The sequence below is a fragment of the Scatophagus argus genome, chromosome 4, assembly GCF_020382885.2.
Source record: "Scatophagus argus isolate fScaArg1 chromosome 4, fScaArg1.pri, whole genome shotgun sequence".
Taxonomy (NCBI): Eukaryota; Metazoa; Chordata; class Actinopteri; family Scatophagidae; genus Scatophagus; species Scatophagus argus.
The window spans coordinates 13,341,348-13,357,020 of NC_058496.1; the positions used below are offsets into that span (position 1 = coordinate 13,341,348).

General features: G+C 41.4%; 2 protein-coding genes across 4 annotated transcripts in view; one reads left to right on the plus strand and one right to left on the minus strand.

Moving 5' to 3' along the window:
• msh3 (mutS homolog 3 (E. coli)) overlaps positions 1 to 11,101 on the minus strand; it is a 33,747-nt gene extending 22,646 nt beyond the window's left edge. The window contains exons 1-13 of one of the 3 annotated variants that reach the window (XM_046387877.1): positions 10,808 to 11,101; positions 10,594 to 10,708; positions 10,085 to 10,362; positions 9,253 to 9,465; positions 8,869 to 8,985; positions 8,657 to 8,774; positions 8,390 to 8,529; positions 7,280 to 7,446; positions 3,156 to 3,265; positions 2,851 to 2,965; positions 2,126 to 2,210; positions 1,578 to 1,687; positions 119 to 251 (exon numbers count right to left, since the gene is read on the minus strand). In XM_046387877.1, the coding sequence (XP_046243833.1) occupies positions 119 to 251; positions 1,578 to 1,687; positions 2,126 to 2,210; positions 2,851 to 2,965; positions 3,156 to 3,265; positions 7,280 to 7,446; positions 8,390 to 8,529; positions 8,657 to 8,774; positions 8,869 to 8,985; positions 9,253 to 9,465; positions 10,085 to 10,362; positions 10,594 to 10,708; positions 10,808 to 10,948 (1,842 nt within the window). In that variant the 5' untranslated portion in view covers positions 10,949 to 11,101. Of the gene's footprint in view, positions 1 to 118; positions 252 to 1,577; positions 1,688 to 2,125; positions 2,211 to 2,850; positions 2,966 to 3,155; positions 3,266 to 7,279; positions 7,447 to 8,389; positions 8,530 to 8,656; positions 8,775 to 8,868; positions 8,986 to 9,252; positions 9,466 to 10,084; positions 10,363 to 10,459; positions 10,712 to 10,807 lie in introns of those variants that run through there. The other 2 variants (XM_046387875.1, XM_046387878.1) reach the window with 2 other exon arrangements.
• A 1,172-nt stretch (positions 11,102 to 12,273) lies between these two features.
• Positions 12,274 to 14,210, plus strand: LOC124058520 (lymphocyte antigen 6G-like). Its single transcript, XM_046387879.1, has 3 exons — positions 12,274 to 12,429; positions 13,630 to 13,737; positions 13,939 to 14,210. The coding sequence occupies exons 1-3, from the start codon at positions 12,384 to 12,386 to the stop codon at positions 14,091 to 14,093; spliced, it is 309 nt and encodes a 102-aa protein (XP_046243835.1). The 5' UTR covers positions 12,274 to 12,383; the 3' UTR covers positions 14,094 to 14,210.
• Positions 14,211 to 15,673: the final 1,463 nt, after the last annotated feature.

Here is a 15,673-nt window from a genome sequence, read left to right on the forward strand (position 1 = left end):
ACAGGAATGATTACCAACCCTACAAAAATAAGACGGAGGTTGTTAAAAAAGGTATTGTTTGAGGAGCAGTGAGTGAGTGTGTGAGTGTGTGTGTGTGTCCCATTGTCTTACATTTTACCTTTTTGTGGTATATGCTGCAGATGCCTCTCTCCAGGTCGGGCAAATGCGACAGCAGAGATCTGATGGAATTTAAAGTGAGAGAGTGCGACTCCAGGATCTCCTGCACCGCTTCCTGCCTCGCTGAGATAGACCTGCAGGTTCACGGAAGGAAAGGAAAGTTGAAAAGAGATAGAGAGAGAGAGAAAGAAGATAAAAACAAAGGAGCGTGAATAAAAATATTCAAACTGGTTACTCAGAGAGCTGAATTGCCCCTGATCGAAATGTACCGGTTTGCAAAAAGCCACTTTGACACTTCTGTGATGTGCTGTTGTTTGCCAGTGGCAGTCACTCAGAAAATGAACCATCTAGGAAGAAAGTGGAAGTATCTTTGGGGTATCATCTCTCTGTGACAGAGTTTTACTGGAACATTAAGACTTGTGTATGAGTTCAAATAAAGTTTCTAAAAAAATTTAAGCAGCGTCTGGGTACTTTGGACAGTGTGGCTATTTGAAAACATGAAACCTGTAAACCGTTGATTTCTGGATGAAAACAGAAAGAGAAATTTATTCTGTGAATATCTGGGAAAATAATGGACTGGAAAAAAAAAATCAGATAAAGTCGAGCTTAGTTATGTAATAAACGGGACATCGAACTCACACTCATGCATGAGTGTTTGTGTCATGTGCCGCTGCTGCACTGCGTATCTCGGAATTAATGTGTCTGGGTGTAATCTGGGTTTTATTGATGTTGAAATTCTGTAGAGGACATATCTGTATAATCTGAGAGAAGTGCCCAATCCACAGCTATAATCCCTGCACTGTGGGAGGGAGAGACGCACACACACACACACACACACAGAAAACACTCACACAATCAATATATGGATCACAATATTACACCACACAGCAGAGAACTGAAGCAGTATATTAAAAGTGAGAGGTTGCTCGGAGCAGAAGTGCTGCGAGTCAGTTTCAGCATTTTTATTTAAAGAGGCGGCTTCCAGTTTTCCTGACAAGAGGAGAAACTGCTCTGCCTTGTGAAAAATAAGTGAGTGTGTATATCATGGGTATCCTCTCTCACAATACTAACTTATTCATATGTTACATTGGAGAATTTCAATCAAAATATCAAGACAAACAGAGAAAATGGAAAGTAGCGATTATTTCTAACAACAGTCATGTGATTTCTGAAGCTCATTTATACCAGCCAGAAAGTAGACACAAATCCACTACTTCTATCATCAAAAGTGCAGTGATTAAAGTCTTTAAATGCCACTTAATTGTGAGTATATTAAAATATGAGCGCTTTCTTCGGTGTCCCACCGAGACAACAAAGAGAATGCAAAACTGCAGGGTCCTATAAAGTGTGGACTATTTTACCCAGGGCTTCTGAGACCGTGTTTTCTCTCAAGTCCTGCAGCCTGTGCGGTGCACTGTGACACTCAATCAGTGCAGTTCCTACGTGGGTCCTGTACTCACTGTAGGTCTGTGAGCGGCTGGCTCACCCACTTCCTCATCAGTCTCCTCCCAAACGGAGTGCGAGTGTGGTCCAACACCCACAACAGACTGCCCTTCACACCACCATCTGTCTATGACCAAAAGAACACAAAACACGGCGGACAAGCACACCATTCAAAATGAACCCAATCTCAAGACAAAAAACCAATGCAAAGTGATAAACATAAGGAGTGAGCAGGTGACGGAAGACACAAGCAGTCAGTGAGGAGGCTCGAACTGAGCTTGAACTGCATGTGTGACACACAGCCATGGCAGCAGCAGCGGAGCTGTTGCCCACATAAGCCTCACCAGTTACAGTCCCCCATGTAATCTGATCAGTTTAATTAGAAAAGCCAAATTTCCTAAACCAAGTCGAAGACAAGGTGCAGATATTTCTGTTTATCAGTTCATATACACTGGAGGATTAATGCAGAATGGTGCAATGTAAACCATTTATCATCCAGACAGGCCTCACCCCCTTCATTATGCTTGATCAATGGCCATGACTCTCAGCTGAGATGTGCTTTTACCTGATTGTTGAGGATTTCCAGGTTCCTGAGGGTTGCAGCACTGAGGATCACACCCTCTGATGCACAGGACAGACGACGGAATGAGCTGCGTGGAGCACAAGATCATTAACAGCTGCGTGATCTAATGATCAATTTATCTACCAGGAGGAGGTTTAAAAATGTGATGACTATAAAGTTGATCATCAAAGCAATTCTATGACAGAAAACCGTCCTCCCTTTCTGGATCGTAAATGCTGGCATTCACCTCAAAATTTTATACAAGTGGATAAATGCTGCAAGCTGAATTTTAAATATAAATAAATTATAGAATATACTGTGGTATAATCCTGAAAGGTATAAAATCCCAGGTTATCCCAGGATTAAGGTTGCATCTGAAAATTATTTATTCCTAAAAAATAAATAAATAAAGTAAAAAAATAACCCACTGAAACTCAAAAGTCCTGAGCCTAAAGACATTCAGCTCACAATGTAAAGTACAGCAGCAAAGGCTCCTTTGGGATGTTGGAACCACTTATGCAATCGCTGTCTGAAAACATGTCTGAAAACATGTCTGAAAACAATTAAAAGATTATTAAAACAGTTAACAACTCTTTCCCCGTAGGTCGACTACTCAGTGAGATCAACTAATGATCTAAAGTCCTAGGATTTCAATGAGCAGTGGGAACACTGGACAATTACACTTGAGACTTGTGTTACTGAGTGTGTGTACAATTCTTGGCATGTACCTTGCACTCCTAAGAACTCTTTCCAAGTTGAATTCTTGGAGGTACTGAATGAGCGGCCCCAGACAGCAGATCACCGGCCTCTCCAAGGATGCTACGCTTGACAAACAGCGAGAGCCTGGAGGACACAGGAACACAGACATGCCACATTTTCACAAATAAAAACACAGCCATGAATCACAGGGTCATTGAGTGCATTACAGTTGAATGGCTGTCTTGGTCTCGAAGAGAGTACCTTAAACGAGTATCTGGAGGGAATACAGAGTGAAAAGACTGAAAGGAAAAGACAGGGCCACAAACAAACAAACCTTTCTCCTGGGTGTGGCAGTAGAACTCGGTGACTGTGTTCATTGCAGAAGCGAACTCGAACTGAGAGCTGTCCCTCTTCTCAAGTCTCACTCGGTCATCAGCCCGAGCACTGGAACAGAACAATATGACAGCGCTGATTCCAGCTGAGGTCAGTGATGCTTGTGACTGTACAGACAGAAGGAAACACCACATCTGATATATCACCTTCCTGTCGGTGAGAAAAGACGAGACATAGCACAACTGCATGCTCCAGCCGTCCTTTTGTTCAACTAGACTCAACCCCACAAACACCACACAGTTTCCCTGCAGCTCCCTGCTGTGCTATCACACCTCCCTTTTGCTCCATTCACTCTCTCGGCATTGCTGCTCTCAAGGACTCGGCTGCTTTGTCCGCTGTGCTGTTGCCGGGGCGACCAAGGTAAACACGTGGCTGTGGACGCATTTTCTTGATTCCGTTTCCGACTGTAATGCTTGTACACGCACACATCGACACGCAGAGGAATCATCTTTCACTTCAGTCGCTGGTCGAACTGGGAGCAAAGCTTTCGTAAAAGTGATCAATAGACCTCATATTGTGCCGGCAGACAAACTCTGACCATTAATCATTTAACCAGTCAATTCGACCATATTATGAGGTTTACAAGAACGACGACAATGGCTGGTATTGATCCGGGGATAGAGGGGTGTAGCATTTCTGCAAAACCCTGACAGGGCCCAGCATTGTGTAGCTTGGTTTAGAAAGGCTCAGGTTCAGAAGAAACCACAAAGCTGTATGCTGACTCAGGATTAGAATTAGGTATATTGTTTACAGTGACCACCTTAGTTTAGCATGTTAGCATGTTAGCATATGCCAATTAACAGCAAATATAAAGCTGATGAGGCCGTAATTACTTTTGCAGGTATCAGCTCATAAACCAAACTGAACAAATTTTAAAAAATTAACCTGATGGTGACGCGAGATCAAAAGTCAGGGGGCTCACCAAAATGATTAGAATTTATCCTAAAGGGACCATGAATTTCAATACAAAATCTACAAATTATCAACCTTATGGTGGCGCTAGATGAAAAGTAAAGGTGAAAAGAAGGATCCATCGGGTGGGGACCTTGAATGTCAGCACAAATTACAATCTATCCAATAGTTGTGTGAGATATTTCAGTCTGGACCAAAGTGGTCAATCAACCAATAATCTGCAAAGCCATTAGCATTTCCCACAATTCACCAGCAGCGTCTCTTTCCAAAAAACAGTATCCCCATCACTCTGTACAATCACAGAACATGCTGTCAGCAGTTTCAAAGTAGTTCCAATGAACGCTCTTCATGCTGTTTCTGGTACAAGAGGATTTATATTCACCTCAACTGTAGTGTGGCAACAAGTGAGACAATCTGCCTCCCTTTTTGTATTTTGAGTTTAGTCCATCACTGCAGATGTGCTTCAAGCGAGGAAGTGATGCACCACTTCTCTGGCAATGAATTGTTTTTCCAAATACTCGGAGCACTTTGATGGTGATAATCAATCAAAAGCAGCGGTGGCTAAAGGTGAAGTCAGAGATGTTGTGACCCTGAGACCAGAGGTTAATGTGCACAACAGATTAAGGCGCTCGATTGGTCTCCATCGCTGAAGGGTGAATACAAAGCTCTGAGAGCAGCCATGTAAATCCACACACAACAAATACGCAGATCGTGTGTGTGTTGGGTAGATCAATCCTGATACATGACTACTGTCTTACCTCGTACTCAGAATGCAATGTTAACTTTTAAGAGTGTCATTCTTCGACTTAAAATCTTAGCAGAAATGACAAAGTGAGAAAATTTGTGTTGACAGCGTCAGCCGGTAAGCTTTTTCACTTCCTCTAATCCCCTTCACTGCTGTGATCCTGACCCAGGACTCCAAGCTGTGGATGAGCAAAGCAACTAATACTGCACCTAGCTACTACCAACCTCCCAGGGACTCATTACCTGCTGCGCTCCATGGACGCACATAAATCCTGTTGCCAGGGGGGCCCGTCTTGTCAGCCCACCCAGGAGACACAGAGTTAACATCAGCACCCAAAAAAACAAATAAAACCCTGGGTTTTATTTTAGTATTTTTAAGGGGTTGGGTTCAGAATAATTTATGTGTTTTAATAATCTCAGTCTGATGAATCATGATTGAGAAAAAAAAAAAGATACAAATCACCTAAAAAGAAATATCTCGGGAGGTTGCCAGTAGCAGTGACCAGTAATGGGCCTGGCACAGCTGAGTATTGTGTATGATAAACTTTCTGTGTGAACAGACTAAGCTGCCCTGTATTTCTAAGACATGGGCAGCAATTTGAGAAGCCTTGTCTCTGATGAGCAGAACACCAGAGAGCAGTGCTGTTCAAACACAATAATTGGATTGGCCTTTACAGGCCCATCTTATTCTCTGCAATGATCATTCAACATGGACAGCTGAAAAAAAAAGGAGGAAGGGGGAGAATTAAAAGAGGAATGAATACAAATTAACCACATTTTCCAGAATTAAATTGAAACTGAGAGTGAAAAAATGAAGAGTCAACGAGAAAAGAGCCAGACAGCAGCTGACATCCCTGCCATTTATCCCACCATCTCCTTTTAATCGAATCCACTTCACTCCCTCGTTTCATTTTGACAGCATAATGCGATCACAGGGCAGCCTCCAGAGGGAAGCCCACGTCCCCACTGACGTGAACATGCTGGGCACAGTCTGTCAGCAAAGATGAGCCGAACGGCAGCACAATGGGAGGCAACGGGTTTCTGGAATACGTTAGTGCGACGTCATTGTCTGTGCTCTTAGTCAGCCAGATGAACAACTGATAAACTGTTTCACTCTTCTGGATCTTATATGGAAGTCTGCTTTTGCATCAGAGACTCGGCTGAAGCTCGTCAGTCCGAACGTTACAGTTGACGACTCCCTGCTGTACCTCGTGTGCCTCTGCTGAGCTAATCACCAGGATTATTTGACTTCTGCCATATTCTTAATCTTTTGAAGTAATGGCATTTTCATGACAGTGAATACTCAGCTGTGTGTTAAAGTATCGGCTCACAATGTACTGAGGCACCCAAATGTGCAGTACTGGCCATAAAAGATCGCTTCCAAATGCACTTTCAGTGTAAGTGATGTGAGGTAAAATCTACAGGTAATTTTGTGTAAAAATCTGTTTGTTTCCCAGGAAAGTGTTTTCCTATTGAGATACAGTGGAATAAAAGTTACATTTTATTTAAATCTAAATTTTCTCTTAACATGGCTGTATCTTGAATTTTGTCTTCCATTACTCACACTGAAACGACAGTAAAAAAAGGATCTGCTAATGTTCAGCCTCAATGGAAACGACTGCAGCAAATAAAATTCACCTGAAATGTTTACTTACTCACCAAAGAAAAAATTTAAATTCCAGATATTTACTTGTATTGCAGTATTTTGCCATGGTGCTACTAATAGTCTGAATACTTTTTCCACCTCTTATTCAAGGAGTATCTACTAACTAATATTTGAAAAACTGTGACTATTGCACAGTAAATACATACACAGTAGAACTAGAATATATTTTTAGAGCCATAGATATCTGTTGTTGCTCCACTGGACTTTCCAGTCCAAAAAAAAAAAAAAAAAAAAAAATGACGACCAACTTTATTTCTTTGAACCTTACTAAAAAGTTCTGAAGGTTCGCAAATATATTTATGAACTCTGCAGACTGCTGGGTCCTCCAAGGCCAACTTTTATTACCTTTAACTTTTGATAACTTTACTTGTTTTCTCAACATTTCAAACTATTTAACACATTTGACCAATGAACTACAATCAATATGTTAGCTTCTCTTTTTTTTGTAAAACAAGTATCATAATTGCATCAGTTTATGTAGAAGGTCAATCTATGAACTTTCAAAAATGATAAGTAATGTTCGGATACTGTTTAGCCCTGCGGTTGAACTCAGGGTGCCGATGGCCATTATCACATCACCTCACAATGTGCCTGCATTCCTCACCCAGACTGGGCTCCAGAGAGCTCCACACCAAACAAGTGACTACCTGCCGTGTGGAATATAAACACAATCCCTCAGACTGAACTCTCGCCATGTGGTAAATGAGCACAGACTGCCCCCTAGTGCCCAGACAGCAGACTACCTGGCATTGGTGATGCTGTGCAGGAGTCTGTGGGTTTGTTCCGAGAGGTCAGAAGGGACCAGGATCTCCACAGGATTGATCTTCAGGACACGACCCTCCACCTCAGAGCGAGACGGGCCGTCAGGGAACCAGTCCAGTAACACGTCTCCTGTGCTGGGCTGTACCGCCTACACACAAACACATGTCCAAAATGAAAGTACTCATTAAAGAAATAACAAAGAAAAGCATTTACTGTAGCAAGATTTTTTTTTTCCTTGCAGCGTCTGACCCCTTGTTCTGAATTTCAGTACTGCTTTGGTCATTTTTCAGGCGCGATATTATGTTTCTATTAAATAATTCCTTTTACATTGTTCATATAATAAAGTTTCAGAGAAATTTCTTTTTCATAAAAGTCAAAGTTATTCCATTTCATGAGGACATGTTTTTCTTCTAAATCGGATTGTGCCAAAGAAGTACAGCACCTTACAGCAGCTGCACCATAAATAGATAAAGCAGGTCAGTAATGCAGGTGGGAGTATCACATAGCTAAACCTTCTGAGGAAAACAGTAAAAAGGTGAGATGCAATAAAGTAATTTTATTGCCTAAAGCTAAGACAGATTTTTCTTGTGCTGTATTGTTACCAACATTAACAAGGCTGGGTGATATGGATACAATCTTCTTCTTATGGCACATGTACGTTTTTGATATCATCAGACATGTATCTCATGATATAGTACATATTCTGGAAATTATGGATAAAATAACCAGATGGACTGTCTGCTATTGGCCAATCAAGTGAATTAAAAATCTTACAAATGGGAAGGGAAAAGACAACTCAACTGAACTCATTCATCTGAAATGAAACTGATGATAAAGTGGAAAGTTAATAATTCTCTCTGAGAATTTTTTATTGTCTCAAGTTTACAATGACTCAGTCCTGCTTCACAAAGGAGATTATGGCACCTCATCAATTGTAACCTGAGAGAAATGAAACACAAGAACTTTATGTGTGTTGGCTAACAAGCTGAGATGTGATGTTGTAAATAATGAATAGAAATCTGTCTAAAACCAAACAATCTGCTGGGCAAATTGCCTAAAGTTTTCAACTGATCAGTGCTCATCAGACTCACCACCAGTCCTACAGTGAGCTGCTTCTTCAGTTTGTCCCAGTTCTCACTGACACAAAGCAGGAAGCTGTCAGGAGGGTCCAACACCACATCAGCACAGGCTCCCTCCTCCACATCCCCCAGTCTGCAGACCGGGTTCACATCTCAAAAAACTGTCAAGGACATGTCTTTAGACAAACAGAGATTAAAGAACAGTTTCAAAGACAGACAGACAGACAGACAGACAGACACAGACCCGCGCACACACACACTAACGTTATATGAGGATACCCTCTCCCACCAGGGTGGACTTAGTGTACAGAGCACTGAGCTGACGAGTGAACAAAGCGTTCCTATTTGTCCCCGAGGCCTTGATTGCAGACGTCTCTGTCTGCTTAACCACACCAACCTAGAAATGAAAGACAATCACGTCAGGATATAAAACAGTAACTAAACTCTAAACTGCTTGTAAATACAAACAAAGCTCGAGATACATTTCACACCTTGTGTCCATGAGACACCAACCGTCTGACGTGAACGAACAAACGGTGTGTGGGGATGCTGCACGTCATGAAGTTATGATCCAAATGACAGAAGATATTCAGCTCTTTTGCAGCAATCTGCTCACACACACACACACACGAAAGATGATGCTTTAAATGGTAACAGAGACTTGTTTATAAAACATTTTCACTTAGCTGTTGTTTGGGTTTTTTTTATTCTGAGCATTCAGAAATCAGTAATCACATAACCAAGCTGTCCTCTAAGACGGCAATTTATGATATCGAGAAATCTAAATTAGGACATACGTATATTTTTGGCTTATTATATATTTTGGATTTACACTATGAATTTTCATCCCACAATATCAGCGCAGATGTTCTCACCTCTGCATCCTCTCCAAAAAATCTGTACTTGTACCCACACTCCACAGCCAGCAATGCATCCTTATGCTGCTGTTTCAGCTGGATGACCTGCTGCTCCAGGGGAGTGAACACACTCTTTGAGCGTCTGGAGGGGGCGCCGGCGTCTGACGGCAGAGTCAGTTCTGCAGCCCTCTCTCCTCCATCTGACTTGGCAAACTGAGACAGGCAGAACCCCTGCAAAAGAATCAATCGGCATACAAAATAGCTTTCATTATTGTCTGGCCCACTCAAAGCTTTCAGTTCCCCATTTCAAGCTCAGACATGAGGAAATAAAACACATCATGCTTTCATCACGCTTCATCTCTTTTGCTTCTAAAGAACCTCAAACTTATCACAGAGATTTTTATGCAGAAACTTGTTCTTTAGTTATTAGGTTTTTCTTTTTTTTTTAACCAGCAAACATGCACACCAACAGTGACATAAGAGCAGTAAGTTAATACTCAGCTCATATGCTGAACAGGCTTATTTATCAGTTTAGCTTTACTTTGTGTCATGGCTGTTTACAAAGAGATCTTAGCAAGACACAATAATGAAACTCCAACCTTCAAAAAACTCGCTCTTTACTTCATATAGCTTAAACTCTTGTGTGTGAGACGTCAATACTCCTATATGGGGAAATCAACTTTTGCTTGTCTTCCTCTATAAAGGTCAGGACTGGCTCCTCCAGGGCTGCCTTGCTCATGAACACCACAACAGAGCAGATGTTCTCCATCGTGAGGGCTGACTCCATCTTGCTGCTCAAAACATGCTCTGATGACTCTGATGTGGAGGAGTTGACATTTAAACTGGTCACCTGTTTTGTAGTAGCCAGCCCTGAGCTCTCTTCTTCTCTGACCTCCTCCTCTTCCTCCTCCTCTGACTGTTTAAGTCTGTTTTTACTGCCGCGTTGCTCTGTAATGTCCCCAGGGGGCCAAACACAGATTCCTCTGTCACAGATTTTACTGCCAGCACCACCTGTCTTCATTTCTCCCCCATCAGCGTCACTGCAGCCGACGCTGGCCTCAGCCGAGCAGGTGAAGCCTTTCAGCTTCTCCAAGGTGGAGGAGCAGACGCCGACTGCACCTCGAGTCTCTGAAGAGAGAGGGAATGTAATTAAAGTATAAATCTTGTGAAAAATATCCCAAATGGAAATATTTTACTGCACTCAAAACTCAGAACGTGTCTCTGCCCTTAATCTAGGTTTACCAGACCATCTTCGAGTCACATCAGTCAAAACTCCACTTATTCAAGTTTTAGGCAACCACAATGGTGATGGATCAGGTGTGGGTTAACTAATGATCTGTTCGGGGTGCATGCATTCACCTTTACTACTCTGACAGGAAGTAGGCTCACAGTCCAAATCCTCCACCTGCTGGTGTTGTGGAGAAAGCTTGGCTCGTTTTGTTGGCAATCCAAAATCATCATCCGAGCAAAGTTTCTGCTGCAGGACGAAATCAATTGAGGCTCCAGCATTCCCATTAAATTAGGCATATCTTATCTTGTATGTGTGTGATATATTCAGGGAAGCACACCTCACCTTGCTTCTTGAAAACTTGTGCCGAGGCGGATTTTGTTTAATCTGACACGGACTGTCAGAGGCGCTGCTGCCGCTCCGTCCTCCAAAGTACCTGCTAATGGAGGTCTGAGTGGTGCAGGACTTTTTGAGAGACTTTGGCATGATTTAATCTGCGCTCACATTAGATGCATCATGTAAGAATGTTTTAAAACAGGAGCACATGCCGAGCTAAACGATGCAGAGATGGGTATTAGCTAACCGGCTTTTCAAAACATAGCGGCGCATCTGCTGAGATCACACAGGCGCGTAAATGACGCAGCGAGCTTCAAGCCAATCACAAGCTTAGAGACACAAGCTTGTCCGGTGTCGTTTTTCACACGTAAAACGTTGATCTTGGAGGTGTGGTTGTCACCTTTTTCTTGTTTTCCCACATCTAGCCGGACTTTAGATCAGAAAAAGATTTTGGTTTGCACTGGAGGTCTTTTTTTGTGTGGGTAAGCTTATGTCAGTGCAGAAGTGAAATATATATAGAGAGACAAAAGTATTCGGACAGATCTCTTTATTTTTGAATTGAAGCGTGGTACCAAGACATTTTGAGCAATGCTGTGCTTCCAACTTTGTGGTAACGGTTTGGGGAAGGTCCTTTTCTATTCCAGCATTACTGTGTCCCAGTGCACAAAGTAAAGTCCATAAAGACATGGTTGGATGAGTTTGGTGTGGAGGAACTTGACTGGCCCACACAGAGCCCTGACCTCAACGTGTTGGATGGGGTTGAGGAATGGAGATTGTGAGCTAGATCTTTTCATCCAACATCAGTGTCTGAACCTCACAAATGCTCTACTGCATGAATGGCCAAAAATTCCCACAGAAACACTGAAAATCTTGTGGAAAGCCTTCCCAAAAGAGTGTAAGCTGTTAAAGCTGCAATGCTGTCTATTTACAATGCAATGTCATTGAAGTCCCTGTTGGTGTAACGGTGATATCTGTATGATCTATATAGTGTAGTTCGATCTGAACTGCCCTGGGTGTTGTCCTGCTTTTCAGGGTCGCATGACTTGTGAAAGTGAGTCACACTGCCAGTGGTTTCAGTACTGCTGTTCTGCACATAACAAAGTCCAAACAAACTATTAAAATGAGTCTGCTATAAGGATTGTAGTAAAATGTACTAATCATTTTGATAAATGTTCGACTTTATTGTGCCAGATTCCACTGGAAAATAAACAGCATGACTTAAAAGTGTTGATGTGAGAACTGCTAAAAGGAAGTGAAAGTGCCTTTTCTATTATTTTCTAACAAACAAAAGCAAAAACAAAAGCTTTGATGCCTTTGTAAATTTATCACAAAGATGCTACTAAAGATGATCTCAGAGGCTATTGAACAACCTTAAGTTATTGTCCTCATCTCCAAAAAAAATACACTTCAGGGATAATGAGGTTACTTTAGTGCCAGCGCTATTCAGGTCAGGTCTTGGTAAGAGGCTTTGTGCAGAAATGCAAATGTTCAAGTTCTGAAAAACGTCTGAGGAGGAAATGTTCTTAGAGAGGAAGACTTCTCTCCAGTTCCCCTTTCACTTAATCTGTTTTTCTCCCCATTCACGATGCAACTTTGTACAGCTCTGATTCTGTTTATGACTCTGTCTACAGGTAAGAACAGTTTTTGAGCACGGACTATGCGCTTTGACTGAACGTTAGGCTAAATCTGAAGCAACTAAACACAACTTGAAGAAATGTGTTCATGTTTAGGCTAAAGGTCATTGTAAAAGCTCTAAAAGAAGTCTCTTTGTTTGTTTTGTCTTGTTTTGTTTCCTATTAATTACTGCAAAAACAGAAGTGTGAAAATAACAGTTTGTGGTGTGAGGGATTATGGATTGGAGACATCCTGGAGTCTTCTGTGGTTAACCTCGTGGTGGCAAGAAAAATTCCTAGATAGATAAATATGAATATGTATAATAAAGAAGCTTAATAGCCAGCAAATATTAATGGGGCGTGCAATAAAGGCTTGGACATTTATAAGTGTTTAACTTTTTTACTAGTTATGTTCGATAGTCCATAATATGACATACTGACATATTAAGAGGAAGTTCAGAGCAGCTAAAATAGTTCTGATGCCCTATGTGTTACATGTCAGTCTCTTCATGACTCGTTCCTTTATGTTCCAGTCTCGCCTCACATATTCCGGGTATTGAGTGGTAGGCGTTACAGAGCTCTGTATGCCAAGACTACCAGACACAAAAACAGTTTCTTCCCCCAGGCTGTCTCCCTGATCTCCCCGTAATCCACCTGCCATTATATGAACCATCACGCTGTTTGCACTACATGTACATATATATTTATATCTTGTTTTTTTCTTCTTGGAAATACTTTATTCTTCATTTTTTATTATTATTATTTGTTGTTTTGTATGGTGCACAGGAGAGAGAAAAATCCGGAGTCAAATTCCTTGTATGGTCACACGTACTTGGCAAATAAAGACGATTCTGATTCTGAATGACGGAAAATTGATGTCTGTTTGAAATGGACATTTCAGCCTGTTGGCAACACTGACTATTGAAACTGCTGGAATACAATACAGTTGAGTGAAGAGTTCTGTTGGCTGGGAAACCCTGAACGAGCTAGTTCTACCTAATAACCTACCACCTCACTAACAGGGCGGATTTCTTGACAGGAAACTGAAGGACTCAAGTTTCACGATTAAATGCACGTTCTGCCTCCCGTTTGAGTGTCTGTGCAATTTAATCTGTTACTGGTTAGTTAAGTACTAATTAAGCGTCTGTTCAAACAGAAGAGCAAACTGCCTTGCTGTTTATTTGTACCTTGAATCGCCTGCTCTCTGTCTCTGTGTAGCCTGTGGACTGAGATGCTACACGTGCACAGCCGCTGATCCTGAATCCTGCACAGACAGCAATTCTTGTCCCGTCATCTTCAACCGTTGTTTCACTCTCAGAATAGACGGTAAGTTTCTCTTTCAAGTGACTTGTTATCAGGGTTCATTTTGAGAATTTTAAGCACATATCAAAAATGAATAATCAAGCATACAATACAAAGTACTACTGTACCGAAATTCTGGTGGCTATTATACACATCATGATATGTTTATTAATAATAATAATAAGAAGAAAGATGTTTCTGAGAGTTTTCCATCATGTTTTTCAGGCTATGACATGGTTACCAAGGGTTGCCAAACCAGCATAGCATGTCATGGTGCCATGGCCTGCTGTGAAGGGAACTTGTGCAACAGGGCCATACCAACCAGCTGCAGTGTCCTCCTCCTGCTGGTGTCTTCAGCTATCATCACATTCTATGTCTAAGCCTTGGGAATTTTGTTATTTCTATGCTGCTCTATGCTGCAGTGTCCCTGCTGAACAACCTAATAAATGGATGACAGATGCTATATTATGATTGCCAATTAAAGTTTTATTCCTTCAGCTGTTTACAGCAGATTTGTCATGAAGATAGGAAAGAAGAGTGGTAAAACGGGGCAAAACATCTGAAAATCAATAAATTACATGCTTAGTTGTGTTTTCTCTTCTTTAAGTAGTTAAAGGTATGCAGAAATTCCCCACCAAACAGAAAAATAATCCCTCATCACTTATGACCTACTGGAAGTATATGAGTCTGTATCTGCAAAGACTCTGCCCATTTGCCTGTAATTTCTCGTTTTGTTAGTCTCGTCTCTCGTTTTCCAGAGAGACTGTGGAATACTGCCACAACAAAGACCCTTTGTCTTTTTACACTGAACCAAAGCACAGCAGCGCAACACTTCCTCAGTGTGTGACTGATGAGAGTTGGCCAGCGTTCTGGAAGAAAAGGTTACTTTTAAAAGTGACTCGTTATACTACAAAATGAGAAAAGTACCTCTTTGGAGTACTTTTAGCTTCAACTTCAACTCTTTCTCTCTCACTCTCAGCTTACACCAACAGGGAAATGTGGTAATATCTTAAAAGTAACAGATTGCTTATTTTGAAAAAAGTAACTACGGTAAGTAACTGAATACTGGTTACATTTCTCTTTACAACCAGTTATGTGAGCACTCTAACGTGTTACTTAAGCATGTTAGGCCCATCACTGAACACAACAATGTCATTGTCTAATGTAACATACAAAATAGATGCCTTCTAAACAAGAACAATGGAATAATATAACAACAGCAGTCATTTACAGCCAGTTATGTGGTCGCTGATCTTGTCTTCACCATGGAAGACAAAGAGCTCACTGATCACATTTTCATTTACTGCTCTGCCTCTATGAGTTAGCCGCTTACTGCTGCTGACATAACGATAGTGAAAAAATGAGAAAATAACTGCTTTGTTTTCAATAACACCTTATCATCTCAGTCTGGTTCGTTGGATCACCGCAGCTCATAGTCAGCTGGGATAGGCTCCAGCTCCCCCGCGACCCAGATGGATAAGCGGTTTAGAAAATGGATGGATGGATGTTGTACTTTCTATCGTAATTTTTGAACGCTTTACTTGTTACTCCTTACTTTTACGATAAAAGAAATGTTTCTTTGAGTCTTCAATTAATCTTCAACAACTGTGACCTGCTGAGCTTTTGAACAGCAATTTTACCACCACATGTAAAAATAAATAAATAAAAAAAAATAATAATAAATCAGAATAAGAATCAGAATCAGCTTTATTGTCCAAGTTTGCGTGTACAAACAAGGAATTTGACTCAGGTTAGACTTTGCTCTCGAGTACAAAAACAAACACCTAGCAATAATAGAACTTTGTCTATTATTGTGAAACGGACTGAAATGTTACGTACGTGTGCTCTCCCAGGACCCTAATTCATGCACAGAGATCGTAACTTGTCAGGAGCAACCAACATCACTAAGAAGTCTGACACTGTATTCCTTTGCCTGGGTTGCCTGCCCCACTAGTTTTGT

Coding starts and splice junctions, on each gene's coding strand:
- LOC124058520 (XM_046387879.1), top strand. CDS start 12,384: ATGCAACTTTGTACAGCTCTGATTCTGTTTATGACTCTGTCTACAG. Junction 12,430..13,629: donor GTTTATGACTCTGTCTACAG/GTAAGAACAGTT, acceptor GTCTCTGTGTAG/CCTGTGGACTGAGATGCTAC. Junction 13,738..13,938: donor TTTCACTCTCAGAATAGACG/GTAAGTTTCTCT, acceptor CATGTTTTTCAG/GCTATGACATGGTTACCAAG.